At 45.4% G+C, this 23,256-nt stretch overlaps 2 protein-coding genes across 2 annotated transcripts in view; one reads left to right on the top strand and one right to left on the bottom strand.

Annotated features, from left to right (window-relative positions):
* Positions 1–7,062: 7,062 nt before the first annotated feature.
* LSM5 (LSM5 homolog, U6 small nuclear RNA and mRNA degradation associated) lies at positions 7,063–15,310 on the bottom strand. The gene is made up of 5 exons (XM_015405743.1): positions 15,240–15,310; positions 12,710–12,805; positions 10,422–10,449; positions 9,198–9,270; positions 7,063–7,322 (listed from the first exon to the last, which is right to left on the bottom strand). Exons 1-5 carry the CDS (start codon positions 15,283–15,285, stop codon positions 7,290–7,292), a joined length of 276 nt encoding a protein of 91 aa, XP_015261229.1. The 5' UTR covers positions 15,286–15,310; the 3' UTR covers positions 7,063–7,289.
* Positions 15,311–18,541: 3,231 nt separating this feature from the next.
* The window catches only part of AVL9 (AVL9 homolog (S. cerevisiase)), a 38,625-nt gene continuing 33,910 nt past the window's right edge, over positions 18,542–23,256 (top strand). The window contains exon 1 of the mRNA XM_015405740.1: positions 18,542–18,714. Coding sequence (XP_015261226.1) covers positions 18,607–18,714 — 108 coding nt within the window. The 5' untranslated portion in view covers positions 18,542–18,606. The remainder of the gene's footprint in view (positions 18,715–23,256) is intronic.

Raw genomic sequence — 23,256 nt, 5'->3', positions numbered from 1 at the left:
CGGGCCCAGTGGGGTGGGGGGGATTTTCTGCCCCTGAGTCTTTTCAGGTTCCTCACTTATACTTCCTAATCTCAGTTTACCTACTTATAGGACATGGATTCCTTCTCTATTAACTAAACTTGCAATTAATTAGAAATCTGGGCTGATCATCAGCAAGAACTTCAAGGAGGGATGAATCTGGAGATCTGCTTACTAGTGTTAGATAACACACTTCCAAAACAAGTTCTATACAACCCTATGAATGTTTCCTGGAAACTGCTTTAGTAGGACCGATTTCTGAGTAAATGAATTTTGGGTTCGTTTGTCCCAGCAGGGCTATAAATGATCAAAAATACTGACATTTGTATTCATACTAGATTGTTTCCAAACTACTTCTTATGGGGTACCATCGGACCCAAATACATGCTTGAATCCAACTCATTGTTATAATGAAGCCAGATAAAATATTTGATTTTTTTCTGAAAGGAAAATATTATAAGTCAAGGGGAAACAAGCAGGCCGCCACCTTTTTATAGGCATAGCTCATTGTTTTATGGATCACTGACACCTACCTCCAGCTTTTTGAACAACGTTAGCAGTGTAGAACTGAGTACTCATATTTTGCCTTTTTCCCTACTGAGGAAGTTGGTATGGGGCAAGGCGATATATACTCCCTCCCCAACACTTAGCTCCGACACATACTAACCCCCAAGTGGCTGTTTTTGTTTTAGGAAGACTAAGCCATATACTAGGCATTCGAGACCCAAGTGTGCCGCATGCTGGAGTGAGCTCCCGTCTCTAGTTCCAGCTCCTGCCAACCTAGCAGTTCGAAAGCAAGAAATTGCAAGTAGATAAATAGGTACCACTTTGGTGGGAAGGTAACAGAGTTCCGTGTGCCTTGGTGTTTAGTCATGCTGGCCACATGACCACGGAAACTTCTTCGGACAGCGCTGGCTCTTTGGCTTTGTAACGGAGATGAGCACCGCAACCCTAGAGTCAGACTCAACTGGCTTTCGAGCAAGGGAACCTTTACCTTTATGGCATTCTGTGCACGGAGCTGTATCACATGTGTTTTGATTTCGACCACACCTCAGGAGACAACTTTGGCCAAATTGGTCTCTTTGCCTAACTTAGCAAGGCTGCTGTATAATGAGAACTCCATGTGGAGAAATAATCTAAATATTAGGCACCATTTACCAAGTGTACTTAAAATGTATAAGTAATGGATCCATACAGAAAGGGTAATGTTTAATAATAAGAATTTGCAAGTTTATGAGGTAAAAGGGGAGTATTTTACCTCCAGGACTGATTTCCAAGGCTAGAGTTGTCGGCCTCAGGGAAGCCTGCCACACAGGACAGCTGCTTCAATTGCTGTAACCAAACGAATGGCTCTTAATGGGGGTTTACCTAAGTCCAACTTAAGGACAGAGGAACCCCAAAGGGTCACATATGATTCGTCAGAGAGTAGACAGTCTCCCTATTCTCATTGGCCTACAACTAGGAACCAGTGAGCTGGCAGCCTGAGTCATGGCAATCACTGCTTGACTGATTTATTTATAAGTTCAGCTTATAAACCGCCCTCCCCTGTGAAACAAGGCTCAGGGCAGCATACAGCAATTGTACAAGTATATCCATGTTAATTAAAAACAGTTAAAAATAAGCAAATAGACAATATATCAGTTGGCCCTGAAATGAATCTATTTATCTCTACCCCATGGGGAGGGAGGCGAGAAAAAGAGGGGGCCAGGCAGGGTGGGAAACCACTGCTGCCCTCAGCCATAGGCCTGGTGGGACATCTCTGCTTTTCAGGCCCTGCGGAACTGCACTAGGTCCCACAGGGCATGGACGTCATTAGGCAGAGTTCTACCAAGTCAGGGCCAAAAAAGCCCTGGCTCTGGTTGAGGACAGCTGGATGTCTTCCAGGCCAGGGATCACCAGCAGGTTTTTCTCTCCTGAGCATATACCAGGACAGGCGGTCCCAAAGATATGTTGGTCCCAGACAGTTTAGGGCCTCGAAGGTTAATATCAGACTGTCTCTTGAGAGGGTTATGACCTGGCTTAATGCCCTTAACAGTATGTTACTTACCTTCCTATAACCATATATGTTATTACTTTTCTCCGTCACCTGTTTTTTCACGATACATGTATTCAGTGTTACCTCTAAGCTGAGTTAGTGTGAGCTAGCTCACAGTTTTTTAGCCTCCGGCTCACACATTTTTGTCTTAGCTCAGGGAGGATGGCTCCAAAGCAAACTAATTGATGCAGCAGCCAAATTGCTCACTCACAACTTTAATTCCAGTGGCTCACAAAGTAGAATTTTTGCTCACAAGACTCCACAGCTTAGAGGGAACATTGCATGTATTTCTGCATTCTATTTAATATTTTTTAAAAGATTGATACCAGAACCTTGAACCTGATCCAGCATTCAACCTGGAGCCAGTGCAGCTGGAGCAGCACGGGTTGTGTCCACTGTCCATAGGGTTGCCAACCTCCAGGCAGAGCCTGGAGATCTCCCTGTATTACAACTTATGTCCAGACGACAGAAATCAGTTCCACTGGAGAAAATGGCAGCTCTGGTGGGTGGACTCCCATGAAATTATACCCCACTGAGGTCCTTCCCCTCCTCAAACTCCACCTTCGCCAAGATTCACCCCCAAGAATCTCCAGACATTTGTTATTTCATGTAAATTTAGATGCAAACTTACACTTACCTGTAGTTGAAATACAACTGCCCATAGTACCCCTGCTCTTACTTCCTATGGCACACCCTTTCACTCACCCTCTTTCAAAAAGACCCTGGTTAGCTTGAACACCTTTCAGCTGCAGAGAGTTCTGAGTATTCTGCAGCTGCTCAGGAACCAAGCCTCCTTAAGCAACTGCAGCTTGTCTCATAGTGCGACAGAGGAGTCTGAAGAAGGAGTCTCAGAGAGGCTTACTATCTCCTTCCCTTCCTCTCCCCACAACAGACAGTCTGTGAGGTAAGTGGAGATGAAGCTCAGAGAAAACAGCTCCGAGAGAACTGGGACTGGCCCAAGGTCACACAGCTGGCTGCATGTGGAAAGTGGAGAATCAAACCTGGTTCTCCAGATTAAGAGTTCACCGCTCTTAACCATTACACCAAGCTGGCTGAGAACATAATAGTCTTTTAGGAGCAACACTTCGTGTCTTAGCTTCACTGTCACCAATGAGCAGTCCTAACAAGGGAGAAATCACTTCAGAAGTGGTGCTTGTGCCTTGAGTAGTCAGAACAGTCAAGCGTCTGAGTAGAAAGAAGACTTCAGTAGGGCAATGCAAACAAGACTAACAGGGCAAAGGCCAGACTGAGGAAGACTGGCTATATGAATCAGGGAAGTGAGTTAGCACAGGCATTGCCATCCACCGGCGTAATCTGCGGGGGGGCTGAGGGGCTTGCGCCTCCCCCGAAATTTCCCCAGAAGCCCCGCCCACCCGCCGCGAAGGAAGCTGCCCGGCCCCAGCCCCGCCGAGAGCGGCCCTGCGGCCTCCGTGGGAACATGTGTGTGTGGGTGCAGCTAGACGGTGGCAAGCAGCAGCACCGGCCGGTGGACCGCACCGGGGCCGAGGCGGCGCTTTCCCTGAGCGGGAAGAGGCAGACCTGCCCCTCACGCAGCCCCAGCGGGCGGAGGTGGTGGTGGGGGAGAGCTCGGACATTCGATCCTCCATCTTGCAGGCCCTAAGCATTGCCGGAGGGTGGGGGGGACGTGTTGCGGCGGCTCCTTGGTGGTCGCCTTGTCCCGAGATGATAAACAACTCAGGGCCCGCTTGTAAAGTTCCCGCTCCCGCCTCAGAAGCGGGTTGTTTTCTTAGCCTGCTAATAAGAGGCGCCTGCGCCTCGTTTTGGCGCCCTTTTGGCCACTTAACCCCTTCCGTTCAGGGGCCTCCTCCCCCGAGAGCCGACAACCTCCCGTCAGAGCTTGCCCAGCCCCCTCCCATAAATCCTGAGGGAAACAAGCCGGGAGGAGGGGGGCTGAGGGCCAGGGCAGCGGCAGCAGCCACCGTCTAGCTGCACCCCCCCCACACACACACACGTGTGAGGATCCGTTTAGATCCGACTTTTACCCTTTTCCTTTGTGGAATAATATACAGAAAAGTCCATTCGTGTTTGAATGACGTTCATGGTTAGTATTGGTTACCTTTTATTTTTTAAAAAATCTCGATTCGTGTTTTGTGTGTGTGGATTTTTTTGTATATAAATTTTAGTTTCTTCAAAAAATTGCAAGATAAATATATGTTTAATATGTACATAAAGCCAGATAAAGTTTTGAAGGCTGTAAAATAAATGTTAAAAACCCTCTGTGTCTGTACTGGTTGGAAATCTGTGCATGAAGGCTGTTGCGAAGTTTTGCCCGTGATGAGAGGAAGGACTTTGAAGTGCTGCGAGGAGGGAAGGCCTGCAGATTTCTCTTTGCCAGCCCTACAGGCTCGGACCTCTTTTAAGGGAGCAAAACGATTCATTTCAGGCAAAGGAGTATCCGCTCAACAGGGGTGCCGCGAGTGCCTGGGAAGCCCGGCGCTTCTTTCAGGTTGCTTTTCTGGAGGCAGAGAGAGGGAGGGAGGAAGTCCTTCGCAGCTCACTCTGAAGTCCCCCTGCGGAAGTGAATGGAGCAGTCGGGGAGTAAGTGGTTCGGTAAAGGCAGGCCGGTTGCTTTGGCCTGGCTGGGTAGAAAGGAACACGAGGCCCCCAGCCTCCTCCGGGCTTCCCTTGCGGCGCGCTCCTTTCGCAACCCTGGGGCACTGCCTGCATCCCCCCGCGTCTTCTAGCACCCACCGGGTGGAGTGGGGCTAGGTCTCCCACGCAGTCAAGCGCGTCCGCTCTCGGGAGGCGACCACAGCTCCCTCATTAGAAAACGGCCTCTAAAAAGAAAGGAAAACGTCCTTCTGCGGCGAATTGCTCCCCCCCCCGGCCGGGTCTTGTTTGGAAAAGGGCTGTCCTCCGCTATGAGGCAGAAATGCTCCTTTGCTTCATTGAAACAGCAGCAAGGCTTCCCCTCACTATCGGGAGGGGGTAGAGAGGAGGACGGATGGGGTGCGGGTGCGCAGCCGGCACCTTGCGCGCAAGCGGGGGGGGGAGGCTCGCTTCCACCTCCTCCTTCTCCTCCCCCCTCTCCCCGCATCCAGGCGCTTTGCAGCCGGCAGCTCCGTCCGTCCCCCCGTCCATCCCACGCGGCTTCTTCCGCGGCGCCGCCTCCTGCTCCTCCGCCTCCCCCTCGCCTTTCCTCTCCGCCTGCTGCTGCTGCTGCTGCAGCACCCTGCCTGGCTCGCCCGGCTGCCGCTGCGGTGCTTCCCCGGCTGGGCCATGGTGAGCGGGCGCTCCGGTGGGTGCAACGAAGACTATATTGTCCATTGTTAGGAGGTTCTACCACTGTCTTGTGCCCAGCCCCAGCCCCCCCCGGGAAATTGGAAAGTCTACGCCCCTGTTGCCATCTCCCTTAGTTCAGCAAGTTTGAGGGTAATAGTCCGGCAAGTTTAAGGGAAATAGTCCTTATCAGATCGTCTCAATGTATCCCAGCCCACGTAAATTGCCAACTGGGATACAATGAAATGTATTTTACTTTCAGTAGTAAATTGTGTTAGCAGAATGTAAGGAGTGATAAATGGTTAATATATAGAGAGTACAATACATCAGTCTTCCTAACAATAATTAGGGAGTCTGATTTCTAAGTTTGCTACTGGGTCACATGATTTACAAAACCCGGTCTCTACATCTTGGGAGGCAGCAGAAGAGACCTACCCCCTACACCATCCTTGACACACTGCAGCCTAATTCCTTCAGTGGAAGGACAGGATGCAAATGTGGCAAGTGAAATGAAAATGGAATTTCCCATTGGAGTAGATGAAGTAGGAATTCAGCATAAAAGGTTTGCAACAGACATCATCAAAACTCTTCTCTCCCATTTCTCTGAAGAATGCTTTAATGAGAGCTACCCTGCAGAATAACCAAGCTGCCAGCAAAAACTTACATACCATTTATTTTGACAGGCACTCCTTAAAACCAAAATCACTGTCTCCTGCTTTGCATGAGGATCTCATTGCTAGAACTTACTTTGGAATTGTACATCTAAGGATGCCAAGTGTACAGGGAGCATTTAGTGCAAAGGCACTTTGATTACCTACGTGGATATGGAGCCCTATTTTGTGAGACCAAATTCTATCAATGGTGATGTAATCAAGAATGACATTTTGGAGTCATACAGAAATGACCATACCAAAAAAAAAAAAAAACCCTTACTTGTTTTGCATTTCACTCAAATGATGACAGCTGGGAAATCAGTCATTACTGCTGCTTTGATTCCAGTTTTTAAATTATGGCACGCGGCTTTTAGAATTTACTGTCTACCTGTACTAGCACAGGTGAGAAACAGGGACCTTTGTGAGAAGTGCACACCGACACCATGTTCAAAGAAACACCACTGGAAAGATGAACACAACAAAGTTGGATATGGATATGTGGGAGTTACATTGGATGGAAAAGTATTTCCAAAGTCTGCATCATGAGATCTTCTTCCTACTTGGTTGCTATACTAGTTCTCTCTCTTGGCTCATACTCAATACTGGTCTTTCTATTGGTTTTAACAGATGTCCTGATTGTAAATTGATTATGCTACTGTTTTGTGAGTTTTGTAAGCAGCTCCACAGACCGTGTCTAGTGGAAGGGGAGGGCAGAAATTTTAGTTAAATTCAAGGCCTGAATTCAAGGTTTTGTTTTCAAATGCATGAGAAAAATTTTTCGCACATTCTTTTAAGATGTGGTACATTTCTTCTGTATGTCCATCAATGTGACAAATAGCAATTGGATGCATCAGTTAGTAATAGAAAAGTAGAAAGACTATCCAAAAAGATTGTTTTTGGAAAACAAAGCATAATGAAGAGAATGATTACCTCTGGGACTAAAGAGGATAAGAGCAAAGGGAGATCTACAGGATGAAAAACATCCATACTCTTAGGGAAATGCAGCTAACCAACAGTTTAAAAAGAATATATCAATTCCAAACAGGCTGAAGCAGTGCTCAAAATTCTTAATTTCATGTATTAACTACATAAACACAGTTTCTAAAAATTTGGCAACATAAAAAAAATCTTTATTCCAATACTCTGAACTGCATTTTGCCTTTACAACAAAGTCATGATTTCAACTTACAAAGTCATAATTAAAGACATGTTTCCCCTCAAATGGAAAGTCTTACTTATATTCAAATATCAACTTGAACTGCAAAAATAAGAACACCACTGTTTCCTGAAAATATTCCTGCAGAATATTTAAGTGAAGTTCACCAAGAGCAAAATGAATGTATTCACACTTCCGGTCCTTCTCCTCCAGGAACCAGCTGTAAAGGATGAAAATGAAATGATAAAGAACATAAGCATTTCATTGACAAAAGGTTATTTCAATAATTCCTGAGTCTAAAAGATGGAGTTACACAGAAATGTGCCCAGAGAATTTTTGATTGAAAAATAAGCAAATATTAAAAACAATAAATTACACCTGAAGAATCCTTATCTCCATTTTATACATTCATTGGGACATTTAAACACACTGTTTAATATATGTTAACTGAGCCAAAATTACATACTTGTTCAAAGTACACCACCCACAAGGGAATCTTTTCAGGGCATCCTACTAGAGTTTTAAAAAATGTCATAGGACTATTTGATTGCTTCAATTTATACAGTGAGTCCCCCCCCCCCCAAACACAAAGCAAAATTACATTTAACCTTTCACCATCCAATTCTGAACTTGGCCCCAGGGTACAAACTGAAAAATCCATACAGTGGCGCCACACAGGGATAGGAGAAAACCCTGAACCGTTGCAGGTTTTTAAAAACGGAGAGCTGTAAAAACACTGTACAGTGATGCGTTAAGTCGCAGCCAACTTATGGTGACCCCATAGGGCAGGGGTGGCCAAACTTGCTTAATGTAAGAGCCACACAGAAGAAATGTCAGATGTCTGAGAGTCGCAAGACATGAACAAATATTACACACATTTTAATTGAAAAATATGCACATTTTATTAATATTGAATTGATAACTTTAGATGGGGAGGGAGGGAGGAGAAAGAACAAAAGGAGGGAGGGAGGCAAATAGATGGGGGAGGGAGGGAGAAGTGGAAAGAAAACTACTTTAACTTTAAATGTGTCCTCCAAGCCCCCCTGCCCCCATGCTGGTTAGCTTGGTTTGGAGAAGGGATTTAAAGAGACAAATGCCTTCTCCAAGCCAGCCTGGGGCGGGGGGGGGGCTTTGAGAATGCATTTAGTTGCTTTCTTTCTCTGCACTGGCTGGGGAAGGGAAGACCAATTGGAGAGGCATGCCTCCCCTTGGCTTCTCCAGCCACCCGAGCGGGAGCCGCATGTGGCTCCCAAGCCACAGTTTGGCCACCCCTGCCATAGGGTTTTCAAAGCAAAAGACATTCAGAGGTGGTTTTGCCACTGCCTGCCTCTGCATCACGACCCTGGACTTCCTCGGTTGTCTCCCATCCAAATACTAACCAGGGCCAACCTTGCTTAGCTTCTGTGATATGACCAGATCAGGCTAGGCTGGGCCATCCAGAGCAAGGCAACCCCCCTCACACACTGTAAGCACATGCTCAAACGGTACCGGGGGGGGGGGCTTGGATGGCATTTTTGTTTGCCACAGTAATCTGAAATGACAGCCCCCAATGCAAGGAAAACTGCAATCGGAAGCCAAGAGGAGAGAGAAACAATAAACTGTAGACAAAGGAGAGATGGGAAGAAAAAATTGGGAGGGCAAATAGAAAGAATGGGATTTTTCTCTTCCTTATGAGTTCTCACAGGCCCCCTTCCAGTAAAAACTTTCTGGCTACGGGCCCTTCTGCAGCCATTCTTGAGGGTTAGAATGTAGTTGCGGAGTCAGCCCCAGCAGCCATAGCTCTTTAAACCCTGAGGGTGCCTGGAAAAGTAGGAACTGAGTCCTATGCTTGCAGACAACCTCAGCGTTAGATGCTAGACTGCTCCAGCGGCCACATTTTCTCAGATCCAAGAATGGCTGGAAATGCATTCATCTTTGTCGCCAATCCTCGCCCAACATAAAAACAATCTTCTGCATTTTGATTTGCACATTCTGATCACAATTTATGTACTGGCTAAAAAAAAAATGATCTCTCTCATAATTAAACAAGCTTCCAGTCTGAGCCAGTCAGCAGGAATTTAAAAGAAAAAACAGCACACAAGAAAGCACTACTTACCATTGTTATATTATTGCCATTTAGCAAAATCTGATCTAACTTTGTGATTCTTCTTCCTTCAGGTGTGATCTCACTGTTGAATAGTCAGGAAACGTTTCAGTCAGAGATGCAGATGGAAACAATTAAAGGCATCATTAGTTTTCATTCAGAACGTCAATACTGAATAAAGGCTATGATCTCAAATACTTTTATATGGAAGTAAATTCCATTTAAATTAGCAGGACTTGTTTGTAAGTTAGCATCACGTTGAAAATCTGCTCTACTGATGCCATTGCAGTCTTTTTAGCTGGTGGCATCTGGTCTTTTCCATGGGTTCTCTCATCTTCTTTCTGTTCCCATTCTTCTGTAAGAATCTACATAACTCCTAAACTCTAGGGGCCCCTTTCTTTGTAGATCTGTAAGCACTTCCCCCCCTGTACGCCATACCTGAGGCTGTAATCTCAAAAGAACTATTTCACGTGAGTAAGTGCACTTTCACTTGAGTAAGTGCGCTTAACGTTCTACTACCTGTCCTGTTCACACGGGGGGGGGGGGGTTTGTCAGTGTCAGTTCTTATGCTACTTTAACAATACAGTGCCTTCTCAAATCACTCTGAAAATGTAAGAGCCTTAAGACACCACACGGAGAATCAATAGCACAGCTGAGTTCCGCACCTGCACCATCCAGTGCTGGCAATAACTGCAGCAGCCCTTCACACATAATTTAAAGAACCACACAGAAAATATGGCTATTAATACTACAGGCATCCATACAGTGCCAAGAACTATTCTGAATACCCCAAGACAACTTCAGGACAGTTACTTCTAATGAGATGAGAAATCAGTGTTGTGTACCAGTGGGAACAGTGCAGTGCAAGGTACACACACCTTCCTGAATAACCCCAGCAGAAGTACCTAATGTAGTTGCCTTATTTACAAGGGAACCTAGGAAGCTGCCTTGTACCAAATCGGACTACTGGCAAGTAATGTCTCCTCTAACTAGCAGGAACCCTCCAGGATATCAGGTGGAGGTCTCTCACATCACATTATCCCTTTTTAACTGGAGACTGAATTTGGGAATTTCTGCATGCAAAGCAAATGCATGCAAACTCAGCCATGTGCCTCCCTTAAGCAAACATGGGAGAGGCCAGCTTAAGAGAAGGAATGAAAGTAAAGGTAACTGTTGGCACAAATCTAAACAGCCATGAGTCTGTTTAGGCAGAAAACCACAAGCAGCAATACTTACAACTCTGTAACATCTTCTAATACCATGTCTAGAGTTTGGTGTCAAGGAAAAACAATGACTATAAGAGTACTGATTTGCATTTGTCCTGGTTTCAGAGTTTATGAAAGGGCTAACATGGTACAAGAGCAAGATGTGGGCCCTATTCATATGTTCTATGGCCCCTAGGAAACAGACAGTTGTGGTTTATAGTACCCAACTATGATTGGGGAGACCGGAGTTCAAACGCCACTATTGTGAAACTCCCTGGATGCTCATGGAGAAATCTTCCTCTCCCACTCTGCCTCTTAGCCTATTCCACCTCATAGAAGAGAGAAGAAGAGATTGATTTATACCCCGCCCTTCACTCGGGGTCTGAGAGTGGCTTACAAACTCCTTTCCTTTCCCCTCCCCACAACAGACAACCTGTGAGCAATGCTCCCTCTAAGCTGTGGAGTCTTGTGAATAAGAATTCTACTTTGTGAGCGACTGGTATTAAAGTTGTGAGTGAGCCATTTGGCTACTGTATACATTAGTTTGCTCTGGAGCCATCCTTCCTGAGCTGAGACAAAAATGTGTGAGCCAGAGGCTAACAAATTGTGAGCTAGCTCATACTAACTCAGCTTAGAGGGAACACTGCCTGTGAGGTAGGTGGGACTGAGACAGCTCTTTCAAGGACAGCTCTGACAGAACTATGGTTTGCCCAAGGTCATCCAGCAGGTGCAAGTGGAGGAGTGGGGAATCAAACCTGGTTCTCCCAAATTAGAGTCCGCGCGCTTAACCACTACACCAAACTGGGGTTTTTTGTGAGATAAATGGGGGGCAGGGACCATCTACACCACTTCAACATCCTTGGCGAAAGGGCAGAATGAAAATCTAATAAACTAACTGCCACAGATAACCAATGCAGCCATTGTCTGGCTTCCAGGCTGCTGTGTAACTTAGGACCATGTACAGTTTCCAGCTATCTGCTGTTCCAGCAACTGAGCTGTCACCTGTTCTGAAGAGGATGCACTCCCCTTGAAGGAACAGGTCTGCAAGTTGGGAGTACTCTTGAACTCACACCAAATGCTGGATAAGCAGCTGGCAGCCATGGCCAGGAGTGTCTTTTACCAGCTTTGACTGGTTAGCTAAATGCTGCCCTTCCTGGGCAGGAAACATCTGGCCACTGTGGTGCACACCCTCGTCAGATTACATTACTGCCATGAAGCACTGGAAGCTTCAACTAGTGCAGAAAGCTGCAGCCAGGATGTTGACTGGAGTGGCTCGTAGGAACCATATTGCTCCAGTCTTGGCCCATCTACACTGCCTCCCAATTTTTTTCCAGGCATAATTCAAGGTGCTGGTGTTGACATTTAAGGAGCTCTGTTTGGTGGTTTTAGCAGGATCTCTGTCTGATGGTTATCATATCCTCTTGACTGGAGAACAGTCCACTCCTATGTGGGATGGCTGTCTTCTTTCACTGCACATACATTTTCAGAAGGGACACACATGGGATAGTAAGGGAGATAGGGAACACCTGCCTAGCCAGCCAAATCAACCCTGATGAACCATGGGGTGACAGAGGTCACTGCCCCATCACCCTCATGTGAGGGCAACCTGGCTGAGACATTTAACACCCTACACGGCTTGGGACAAACATACCTGAAGGGCTGCCTGCTTTCCTATGAACCTACTGGACCACTACTGTCATTACTTGAGGCCCTACTTCAGGTGCCCCTCTCTTTTGAGATTAGGCAGATGGTAACATGAGAAAGGGCCTTCTTGGTCATGGGACCCGAACTCTGAATGGCCTCCCCGGCAAGATTCTTCTGACCCCTTCTGTTGTCATCTTCTGCCAGTCGGTGAAGCCTTTTTTTTTGTTTGTTTCATTCCGCACTCCCTCAGTGATCTCTCCTTCTTGCCCTATGTGTAGACTGTTTTCATGTTTTTCTATGTGTATTTCAGCTTGGTTTTAATTATATGTTTTTGTTTGATTTTAAAGGTTTTTAAAGAAGTATTAAGTATATATATATATATATTAATCTGTCAGCCATCTTGGTGGCCCTGATATACTTCCCTGATGCACGGTACAACATTTGTAAATAAAATTAATGGATATCTTACCCACACAGAATACCCAGTTCATTTAAATGAGAGCTCCATGTATGCCCAAAGACCACAGGCACATTATCCTGAGACAATCACATAGCCAGGAAGCACATGAACCAGATCTAAGTGTTAAACCTCACCCTGTTTAAATCGTTTACAATACGCTTACCAAGGAATGCAAATTTTGTTTAAAAGCTTCAAACACTCTCTATAAAGGATACTGACAAAATCATCAAAACCCAGGAGGGTGCCAACGATTTCTTTGTCACTTTTCATCACAATATGAATGCGTGATCCTATACATTTGTCCACGAGCTCTGCCAATGGAAAAAATATTTTAATAACAGATACTAAATTTCTAAACAGACATCTTTTACAAGGTAGTCTAAAAACATTTAAAGAGATCACTAAATTAAAAAACTTCAGAGTGGGTTAAATACCAAATCTCCTATACCTGGTTACATTTTCTGATGGTCTCAGGTAAAACAAACAAAACAAAACAAATTTTAATACACTGTAATGAAATAAATTACATTTTGTAAAAATTCCCTATTAAGGAATTTTTTTAAAAAAAAAGATTTTTAAAGCACCTGTGGTTTCACTTCTGTGTTACAAACTTTACCACCGCTTAACTGCTTTTTCACACAACACTCTAAACGTGCAGCTAAAATACTTTAGAAGTGACTGTCTACATGTTGACTTTCCACTACGTAAGAGAGTTCCATGCAGGAATGTGTGAAATGAGTCTAAGTGCTTCACAACAGTTGAAAGGCAGTCAAATGCTATGGAAATGCAGAAAACATATACTACAGAGAGAAACATTTTCTGAGACAATCACATTGCCAGGAAGCATATGAACCAGATCTAAGTGTTAAACTTAGATCTAATTCACTACAGAAAATAAAAAAATCCACCCTTGCTTTCTATCAGATCCCATTTTTTTCTTGATAGGAATAGCATCTTAAAATACAACTGTGTGTGTGTCCACACAGCTTATGTTCTCTGCATTTTCCCCAACAGCATCAATTCCCCTTATAAGAAAAGGAAATGTTTTCAAGCAATAGAACACATTTATATGTCGGTGATGCCCTTTTCTTTTGGGTTTTGTTTGTACTGCCCAGGGCAACTACCTCTGAATACAGTCCCAACTTCATTACAAAGCCCAGTTACTTCTGAGGGACTGGTCCATGCAACAAAAACCTAGAGCTCCAGAACCTAAAGAATGGGTCCAACCATCTTTTTCACGGAATCTCACCCAGTTTCCCTCTGAACTACAGGTCTGGGATCAGGTGGCTTTTGTTCACAGAAGTCTAATAATTCCCAGTGTTGCCTTTTTTTTCTTTTCTTTTTTTTGGGATGGTCAAAGAGAACACCTCCTTCCTTAACCACCAGCAGAAGAGGTGGCTAAATCCAGGCCATTGTTTGTAAAGCAACCCAACGCTGAGAATATGCAACCTGGCCACAAACTGAATTTCCCATTGTTTTATGTGACCTCAAACGCACACAAGTACTTTTCAGTTAAGACAGCCCACACGCTGGAAACAAGACCGAGTACCTGAGGCTTGGGAATGGATTAGAGAAATGCTTTTTATGGCAGAAATGGACAAATTGACAAGGAAACTGAACAACGAAGAAGATGAAGAGTTTTTTGCAGACTGGATGGACTTTAAAGTGTATCTAGAGAAATACTGGGATGTTAAGAACAATTTATTGTGCTTTAATAACTATTAGGAATAGAATGTGTAAAGAGTTGAACAGAAGATGATGGTAGTTAAAGAAATGTTACCTAAAAGATAGAATATATGAAAAAGGTAGTTAAAATAATAATTATATATTAACCTTTGTTTTAGGAGAAAGGATCAGACAAGAAATGAAACTAGGTAGGGGTGGGATCACTGCGGGAAGCCTGGAGAAGGGGAGGGAGGGAGGAAGGGAGGAAGGGTTATAATAGAAATGAGGGAATGTTATAATATTGGACATGTTGTTATGACCCGACAATAAAATGTTTTTTTAAAAAACAAGACAGCCCACACGTTCAGCACAATAGGCAGTAAAATGGACTTCACCACTTAGACCGCAAATGAAAAAAGCATGGTTTTTTAATTTCTCCCCCTCTACATTAAGAACCCCTTTAAAACTAAAACAAGCACAACAAACAAAGGGTTCAGCCCCTTCTCCTGGTTTCCTACTCGCAAGGGTTTTGTTTTTTAATGTGGAACCACCATAGAATGCTTTAGTTCATCTGCAGTCTGAGTAGAAGTGAAACCTGCCAGCTCCTTCAGCTGTAAGGTCTCACAGTATTCATACAGCAGAGTAAAGCAAGGAAGAGCTAAAGCAGCATTTTGACGGTACCACTCTAGACTGCATCTGAGCAAATACGTTTTTGAAATACTCCCATTTTTAAAAATGACGGAAGAAAGCTAGCACATTCAGAAGAAAGCTTATTTCCTCGTGAGAGTAGCTTTCCACTTACAAGGCGAGTGGCACTCAGAAATACGGTGTCGTCACAGCAGATACCCACCCCATTCTACGACTCGCCCACACATACTCGAGGGACAGGGTTATCGAGCAGTGTACCTGTTTGTTTGAATCAACCAACACGCGTTCATGTTACATACGTAAACCCCACACTCTGCAAAACCAACGAAGCTAAACGGCTCAGCTACTGCCCCCACCCCTCTGAATTCCCGCACCATCCTAATGTGCCCTCCCCGCTTCGCTCTTCCCAGGCGCGACCGCGGCGTCCGTTACCAAGCGGCAGTAGCTGAGACGGGTTTGTCGTTGCGTTGGCGGCCATTTTGCAGAAAGGCCTAATTAGTCGATCCCACCCGGCTCTTATTGCTCTTCCTGCGAGACTACTGGTGGAAAGGAGAAAGCGGGAGAGGCCTGTTCTACCATTCACAAGAGGTCGGGCGGTCTGAGGTCGAGCAGACTCAGTCAATCGATGAACGAGCAATCGAACTGCAAGAGTCAGGAGAAAGAGAGAGCATGCGCGCAAATCGGATCACCAAGAGTCATGGTTTAGCAGGCGTAGTGTCAGTCACCCTCCTCCCAATGTTCAATTTGTAAAACGAAAGGAACTCACGATTAAGCCTGAATAAAATATTATGAGTTAGTGGTGACACAGTCTCTGCATATACGCTGATTGTTCAGGGAGTGAGCTTTGTCGTGGGAAAAGCGACTGGCAGTCTAAAGGCAGCACGTTCTGAAAGAGCACAAGTGAGACCGTGAGTGCAGTCCTATGCACATTCATGTGGAAATACATACCACTGAATACAGTGGGACTCACTTCTGAGTAAACATGCACCGGATCGTTGTCTGTCAGGTTAGAATGCAGACAAACGTGTGGGGAATAAAATTCGAGTCCAGTGGCACCTTTTAAGACCAACAAAGTTTTATTCAAGGTATTCGCCTTCTTGTGCACGCACACTTCCTCGGATACATTACAATAAAATAAAATAAACGTTGAATAAAAGTTTGTTGGTCTTGAAGGTGCCAATGGACTCAAATTTTGTTCTGTTGAATCAGACCAACATGGCTACGCAGCTGAATCTATTTTATGTGGGGAATAAGTTACTCTAAGCTCCATGAAGGAAGTTATGGATGCCAATCTCCCAAATTATGCCTAGGGACGTCCTGGAATTACAACTGATCTCCAGATTATGAAGATCAGTTCCCTTAGAGAAAAGTTACTTTGGAGGCTGGACTCTATAGCATTATATCCTGCTGAAGTCCCTCCACTCCCCAAACCCTGCCCTCCCCAGGCTCTACCCTTTGATCTCTAGGAATTTCGCAAGCAGAGGCTGGCCTCCCTAGGAAGTGCAAAAGAAAAACAGTATGACCCCCCCCCCTTTGCACATGAGATTTCCACCTCTGTTATGTGTTCAGTGAGAGAAGACATGCCCATTTCCTGACAGCCTCAAGTCCTAATCCTCGACCACTGGGCCAAGAAAGAAGTGGTCAGGACTCCTGCACCATCAATGACAGTTCTGCAGCAGTACATCATGCACTGCAGTGCCACACTAGCATCGTGAGCCAACCTAGCCCAGCCCGCAAATGCAAGAAAGTTGGTTCCAGTCAGTACACCATGAACCACTCGTGCCAGGGACAGTACATAAATATAAATAAATAGAAATATACAGCCGTATTGTGAAAAGAGGGACAAAACCAAATGTGGAACTAGAAACAAACCGACATGCTTTCAGTCCAAAAGTATAGCAACCACCATGAACCCCCATTCTACACAAACTCCCACCCAGACATGTGGCAAGCAGACCACTCAGACATGTGGCAGGCGGTAACTAGAGACAGGGCTTTTTCAGTGGGGGGCCATTGGAACACACATCCCCTTGAGATTTGCCTAGCATCTGCCTCTAGGAATCAGATGAAAATATTTCTCTTTACCCAGTCTTTTAATGCGGGTTCCCATCTTCTAAAGCTGTTTTTATGGTCTGCTTTCGGCCTGAAAGCTGCTTATAGGCAACATTTGAAGCTGTTTAATATCCTTTTATGTCCTGAGGGGGGGGGGGCGTTCTTGCTTGGTATTAATATTGATGTTCATGGTTGTTTCTTTTTATGACTTTATTCTATTGTTCTGTTTGGTAAGCCACCTTGAGCAGGTCTCTGGAGAGACAGCATATATATTTTATAAATAAATAAGGAGGCAGCTGTAAAGGTCCTTTGCCAGTTAGCAGTTAGAGGCATCTTTTATGTTCAGCTTTCACCTCAGCCATGATTGCCTTACAGATTACTAGCCTGACAAAGGCCATTGGACTTTCTCCTTTTCGGCATCTTCATACCTACACAAACTGGAGATGAAACCCATGTATCACTGAATAGGATGGTAAGAGTTATACAATCTGTTGTGGGCTGAAGCCTAAACATGCCAAAAATTGTGTAAGCATGTGCAAGTGCGTTTAAGTGGCCACACAGGACTCTGCCCTGCCCTTCCTCTATCAGTCTTCCCATACTCTAGGAACAGCACATTCAATGTAGGTTTGACAACTGAAAAGGTGATTGGTTTTTGTCCTGATTTGCAACTCCCACTGTGTTACTTGGAACAGCCAAGGTTTAAAAATCCCTCCTGCCACTTTAGGATTTCATCCACTGGTCTTCAATCAAGGCAGATGTCCAGTGGCACCTTAAAGATGTACCAAATTTACTCCAGCATAAGGATTTGTCATACCCTGAACACTCCCTGTTTGAACTGCTGCCTTCGGGTAGAAGATATAGGACAATTAAAACAAGGACAAACAGATTAAAAAACAGTTTTTATTCGAGAGCTATTATTGCTTTAAATGCTGTATGAATTGGAATTTGGGTGACATTGGTGGTTTTAAGTTGCAATGTGAACCTTAAGGGAGTTATGGGATGGTTGTGAATGGTTGTGTGAGTGTATATGAGTATGGTTGTAGATCACCGAATGATTGCATCTTAATTTCGTTGTACTATGTACAATGACAATAAAGTATATTATTATTTCTTTGGTCTCAGTGCACACTGGCCAGAGGTGCGTCCGGTAGTCTGACTTGTGAATGCTTCTGCTGGAATAAATCCCGAACGTCTTTGAAGGTGCCTGCTTCATTCTGCGGCCACAGGAGGAGATGCCCACCATCATGTGCCATACCATCAAGCCAGCCATCTCCGTGCGTACAACACGGTCCCCCACCAAGCCCAACTCCTCGCTCAGGCCTTTGGACAGGCTATGGCTTTAAGAATAGAGCCCTGGCAACTGGTTGCCAGGAGGAACCGGTCTGAGGTAACAGGGTAAGGAGGAAGCCACTTTCTTTCTGTAAACACCCTCGTTTTACAAACACGCCTTTCGGACCATGCAGACGTTACACCCGAGGGAGGCGGCGGCCGCCCCTGCCGCCGCCGCCGCCGCTCGCTCTTTTCCCGCCTCCCCCGGCAGCAGGCAGCAGCAGCTCCCGCACCGTGAGGGCCGCCGCGGCTTCAGCAGACGCCATTGAGGCTGCTCGGTCGGCGGGAGCATGCTCAGTGCCAGGCCAGCCGCCAGTTTGCTGACGGGCAGCGGCGGGCTGTAGTATTGACCGCGGAAGGAAAGCGTCGGCGCCGGGCTGCGAGCGAGTCTCCTGCCGTTCCGGGGCCGGGCTCCTTCATGGAGAGGAGGGGCAGAGAGCAAGGCGACCCGCAGTCTCGCAGCGGCCCCCGGGGGCCGGTGCTGCACATCGTGGTGGTCGGCTTCCACCACAAGAAGGGCTGCCAGGTGAGGGGGGGGGTGTCGGTGTCTGCGTGGGTGCTGCCTCGCCTGCTGGCCCCTCTCCCTCCTGCCCTCGTGGCTTTCCTTTCCCCTCCCTCCTGTCCCCGAGACCTCCTCCCTGTGGCTGCGCACATCTGGCTCTGCCCCCCGCCCTCCTCCTCCTCCTCCTCCTCCCCTCGTCCCATGGCCTTAGGTCACTGCCCCCTCCAGATGGGTAGCCGCGTTAGTCAATTGGTAGCCGTAGAAAAGAGTTGAGAATCCAGTAGCCCCTTAAGGACTCACTACATTTGTGGCAGGGGATGAGCCTTCGTGAGTCACTGCTCACCTGTTCAGATACCCCCGTGGTCCTGTCGTTTGATTTGTCTTGCCTGTTAATGCCCTTATCTCCTCCCTGCTGCTCTTGGTATTATTATCATCGTTTACTGAATTTCTGAATCGCCCAGTCCGTGAGTACGCAGGGATCTGGGCAATTTACAACAGTTTTTACAAACATACAAAGAACACCATCCGTGTTTGATTATATTTCCCTGATGAAAGTGAGCTGTGGCTCCCAAAAGCTGATGCTGGAAGGGATGTTGTTAGTTTTCAAGGTGCTGCTGGACTCAGTGTTCCCTCCGTTTTCTTTTTCCCTATTGAGTGTAGCGGTTCACATCCTGAGTAGAATATAACTGCTGTAATCATAAAAGGGGCAATGGGCAGTGCAAGACCCTGCCCGGCTCCAGATTGCTACAGACAAACATGGTTGTACATCTGGAATTACTTGAGAGCATGGGCTGCCTTCTCTCATCTGTGTACAAGCCTTGTGCACCCATCCTTCTGTTCAGGTTGGGTGTGTTTTTCAAGGCCACCAGCAATTCTAAAGAATGCCCTGTTGTTGTGGCAAAAATAAGCAAGGAGTCTTGCGGCACCTTAAAGGGCTAACAAGTATTTCTTCTAGCATTTGGGAAGGATTGGGAGACTTTGGATAAATATTAGGGAAAATGTATATGTGATAACAGCTATTCAGCAGTGAAACAGATGTGTAAGATTGCCTCTGGGTGTGGTGGACTCCACTACAAAGGCTTGATTGGCCATCGAGATAGATTCAGGTAGGTAGCCGTGTTGGTCTAAAGCAACAGAACAAACTTTGTTTTGAATGGCCATCTGTTAGGGATGGAGTAGTTGCATATTTCTACACTGAGTGGGGGTTGGACTAGATGCCCTCCAAGATCCCTTCCAGCCTACTCTATGACTGCCATATTTTTTGTCACATTATTAATTTTATATTTATTTATACCCTGCCTTTCTCCCTAATGGGAATCCCCATGGTTCTCTTCTTCTCCATATTATGTATGTAGTAGGTCTTTGGATTCCCCCCCCCCCTTCATGACCCAATATATAAACATCTGCCTAGTAAGGACCCACAACTTGCATCTGATGAAGTGAGCTCTGGTCATATGTGTTTAGGATAAAATAAAAACTTGCTAGTCTTTAAGGTGAAGCCAGACTCCTGTTTATTTTAACATGTAGCTTTTGCTGTCTGATCATACACATCTTTACTCTGAAGTAAGTCCAACTTTGTTCAAGGGCGCTGCTCCTAAGTAAAGACTGCATACTTAATATCTGGCTTTAACCACTTTTGTCATACTCTCCGGGGGGGGGGGGGGTAGATTATTTCCATCCTTTCTGTGTGCCTACGGTGGTGGAGTACTTTCTAGTCTTCATGACAGGGAGTGATTGCTAATTGGAGTCAAGTCCTACAAAGCATAAAGGTGTGATCTTGTATATGTGGCATTAAATAGGTATGTGCCCACGCATGTGTTTAATAAGGTTAAATTCCCCTAGTTGCTTCTGTACTTGGTTGTACCATCTCTCCTAGACTGACAGAACAATTTAATGAGGCTAGCATTCAAATAGGTCAGGCATGTCCAACTTCGAACAGGTAGTGATCTGTTTTTTCTGGCCAAAAGTGCCAGTGATCTACCACCATGAAAATAAAGTTTCAAATTAGTTTCAAATTAGATTCTAACTCACTAAAGTTGGGTTCCGCTACGCCCCCCCCCCCAATTTATAATGCACCTTCTGTCATTTACTGGTAAGCAAAATAAGCAAAAACAAAACAGAGAGACAAAGATCCAGAAAGAACTGCGGACATTTTTTACCACCAAACAATCATCAAAAAAACCCAAACACCTGTCCAGCAAACCAGGAGACCAAGTGGGGCTGGTAATCTACCTTTGACCCCCTCCACGATCTACTGGTAGATCGTGATCTACCTGTTGGACATACCGGAAATAGGTGAGAGAGACTTTAATGGATGGGACTTTTAATGTGTTGTCACTTGAAATGCACCTCCAAAAGTGTTTGTTCTGTCACCAAGCACTGTGTACTAACACAGTGTAAGAATATAGGAAGAGCCCTGCTGGTTCAGAGGACTCCATATAGTCCAGCATCAACAGTTCCAAGCCCAGTCCTCCTCAGAAGATTACATTTGGCTTGTTCTATCAGGTTCCTCTGTGTATGTGGTTCTCTATGCTAGTGCAGGCAGTGTTGAAGTAGAGTATCAAGTGACGCTTTGTGGATTTGACTGCCTTAGTCTCTTGAGCCATGGAACAATTTGATTGTTTCCTCCTACAGAGGTGCAGTATGGCTTAACCTGCTATATATTTGCTGTGTCCTGTGGGATTTAGGGATGTCTTCACATGATCACATGTGGCTGTGGTGGCTCAAGTGTTAAGATGCTGAACTGCAGACTGGAAGTTCAGCAGTTTGAGACCCAAGTGTTGCATGATGGAGTGAGCCCCCGCCTCTGGTCCCAGCTCCTGCCAACCTATCAGTTCGAAAGCAAGAAATTGCAAGTAGATAAATAGGTACCTCTTTGGTGGGAAGGTAACAGCGTTCCGTGCGCCTTGGTGTGTAGTCATGCCGGCCACATGACCACAGAAATGTCTTCGGACAGAGCTGGCTCTTCGGCTCAGAAACGGAGATGAGCACTGCAACCCTAGAGTCGGATTTGACTGGCTTTCGAGCAAGGGAAACCTTTACCTTTACCTCACATGATCCAAAGATGTCTGAGTCTAGTGTTGCCTGTTTGCTCTGACTCGCCAAAGCTCATGCAGGAGTAAATGTTGTTGATCTTTAAGGTGCCACTGGCCTTTGTTTTGTTTAGTGTTGTATGCAGTTCTAGTTCATGGCTCCAGATTTTCCACCCTTTGTTGATATGCTAACAGCCCATCCCATTTGTTCTTACTCTGAAAGAAATACCACTGATTTCAGTGACCCTTCCTTCCTGGTAGGTGTATATTGTGTTGCCGCCTGGTCACCTGCGGGTTTAGCATTCTGTTTGTAAAAAAGAAATACTGGTAACTGTTTCTTATCTCTGTGGGTGAGGCTTCATTTATTCTGTCTGGCCCAGTCCCCAGAGAAGCAACGATTCAGTTTTATCTGCTGTAATATTTTGCCTTTGTTCTCAGCAATATTTATTCAGTCAGAGTGTCTTTCTCAGCTTTTGGATTCAAAGGTTGTACAGTGAATAGAAGATGCAGAATTTCAGGCAGGTTTAAAGCGATGTGGCAGAACAAGTTATCAAACAAACATTCCTGTCAACTTAGATACCCTCCTTCATGGTGAAATAATGATTATGAATGGCGAGAGTGAGAACACAGCTGAAATGGCTTTTTGAAATGGAAATGGCACAAATATTTATTTATGGCGATTATATCCTGTGCTGTCAGCCTCAAACAAAACAATCATTAAAACGACTTGAAATAGCACTTTAAAATATTCCCCCATCTCATAAAAGTAGTTCGGAGGCCATGGCAGTAGTAATTGATGGCCAGAGGCTAATGCGAGGCTGTTCAGTTAGAGGAAGAAAAAAAAATAGTGCCTGGGAGAGCTGAACAAGCATAGCCAGCAGGCATAAATAGTTGTGGGGAAGGAATTTCACACTTGAAGGTGTTGAAGTGGAAAAGACCCTGTCTCGAGTGGCCTCCTGCCTTACTTTAGAAGTGGAGGGGAGTAGATGGAGCTGACAGCCTCCTGTGGAAGAGGGCAGTTTTCTAGGTGCCTTGGCCTCGGGCCTTGAAAGTGCAATCTTCTGCACATTTATTATGTACTCAGTGGAACAGGTGGGCCTAAGCTTGTTTGTGTTGAAAAGCTTCCTCTTCCTAGGTTTTGAATTATCTCGCGTTACCTGTGCAGACTAACCAGTTCTTTGTATATACAGATGAATTCCACTGCTAAATTCCGTTTGTGCATTCTTGTGTTAAGTTCACTCAGACCTGCCGCAAATGTACTTCTTGCGGAGCACTTAACTGGCTGACAGAGGTCAGCAGTGCACAGCTTAATCATCTCTGTGTGCTACAGACATTTCTGGGGAAATCATTTTCTCCCTCCTGTTCCAAAGTGTGAAAATATAACAAGGTACTACATGGAGGTAAAAGATTTCAGTTTCAGTACTGTCTCTCGGAAGACAATTTTGTGAACCACAATGCAGAACTGTGTTTGGGTTGCTTCACGTAACATTTCTAATCACGAATGAGACCTGTTGTTTGCACGCTTCCTCCTGTT

This window comes from Gekko japonicus, unplaced genomic scaffold (assembly GCF_001447785.1).
Source record: "Gekko japonicus isolate JY-2015 unplaced genomic scaffold, Gekko_japonicus_V1.1 scaffold58, whole genome shotgun sequence".
Lineage (NCBI taxonomy): Eukaryota > Metazoa > Chordata > Lepidosauria > Squamata > Gekkonidae > Gekko > Gekko japonicus.
Note: the sequence above shows the minus strand (reverse complement) of the source record. Positions and strands in the feature narration are given on the sequence as shown.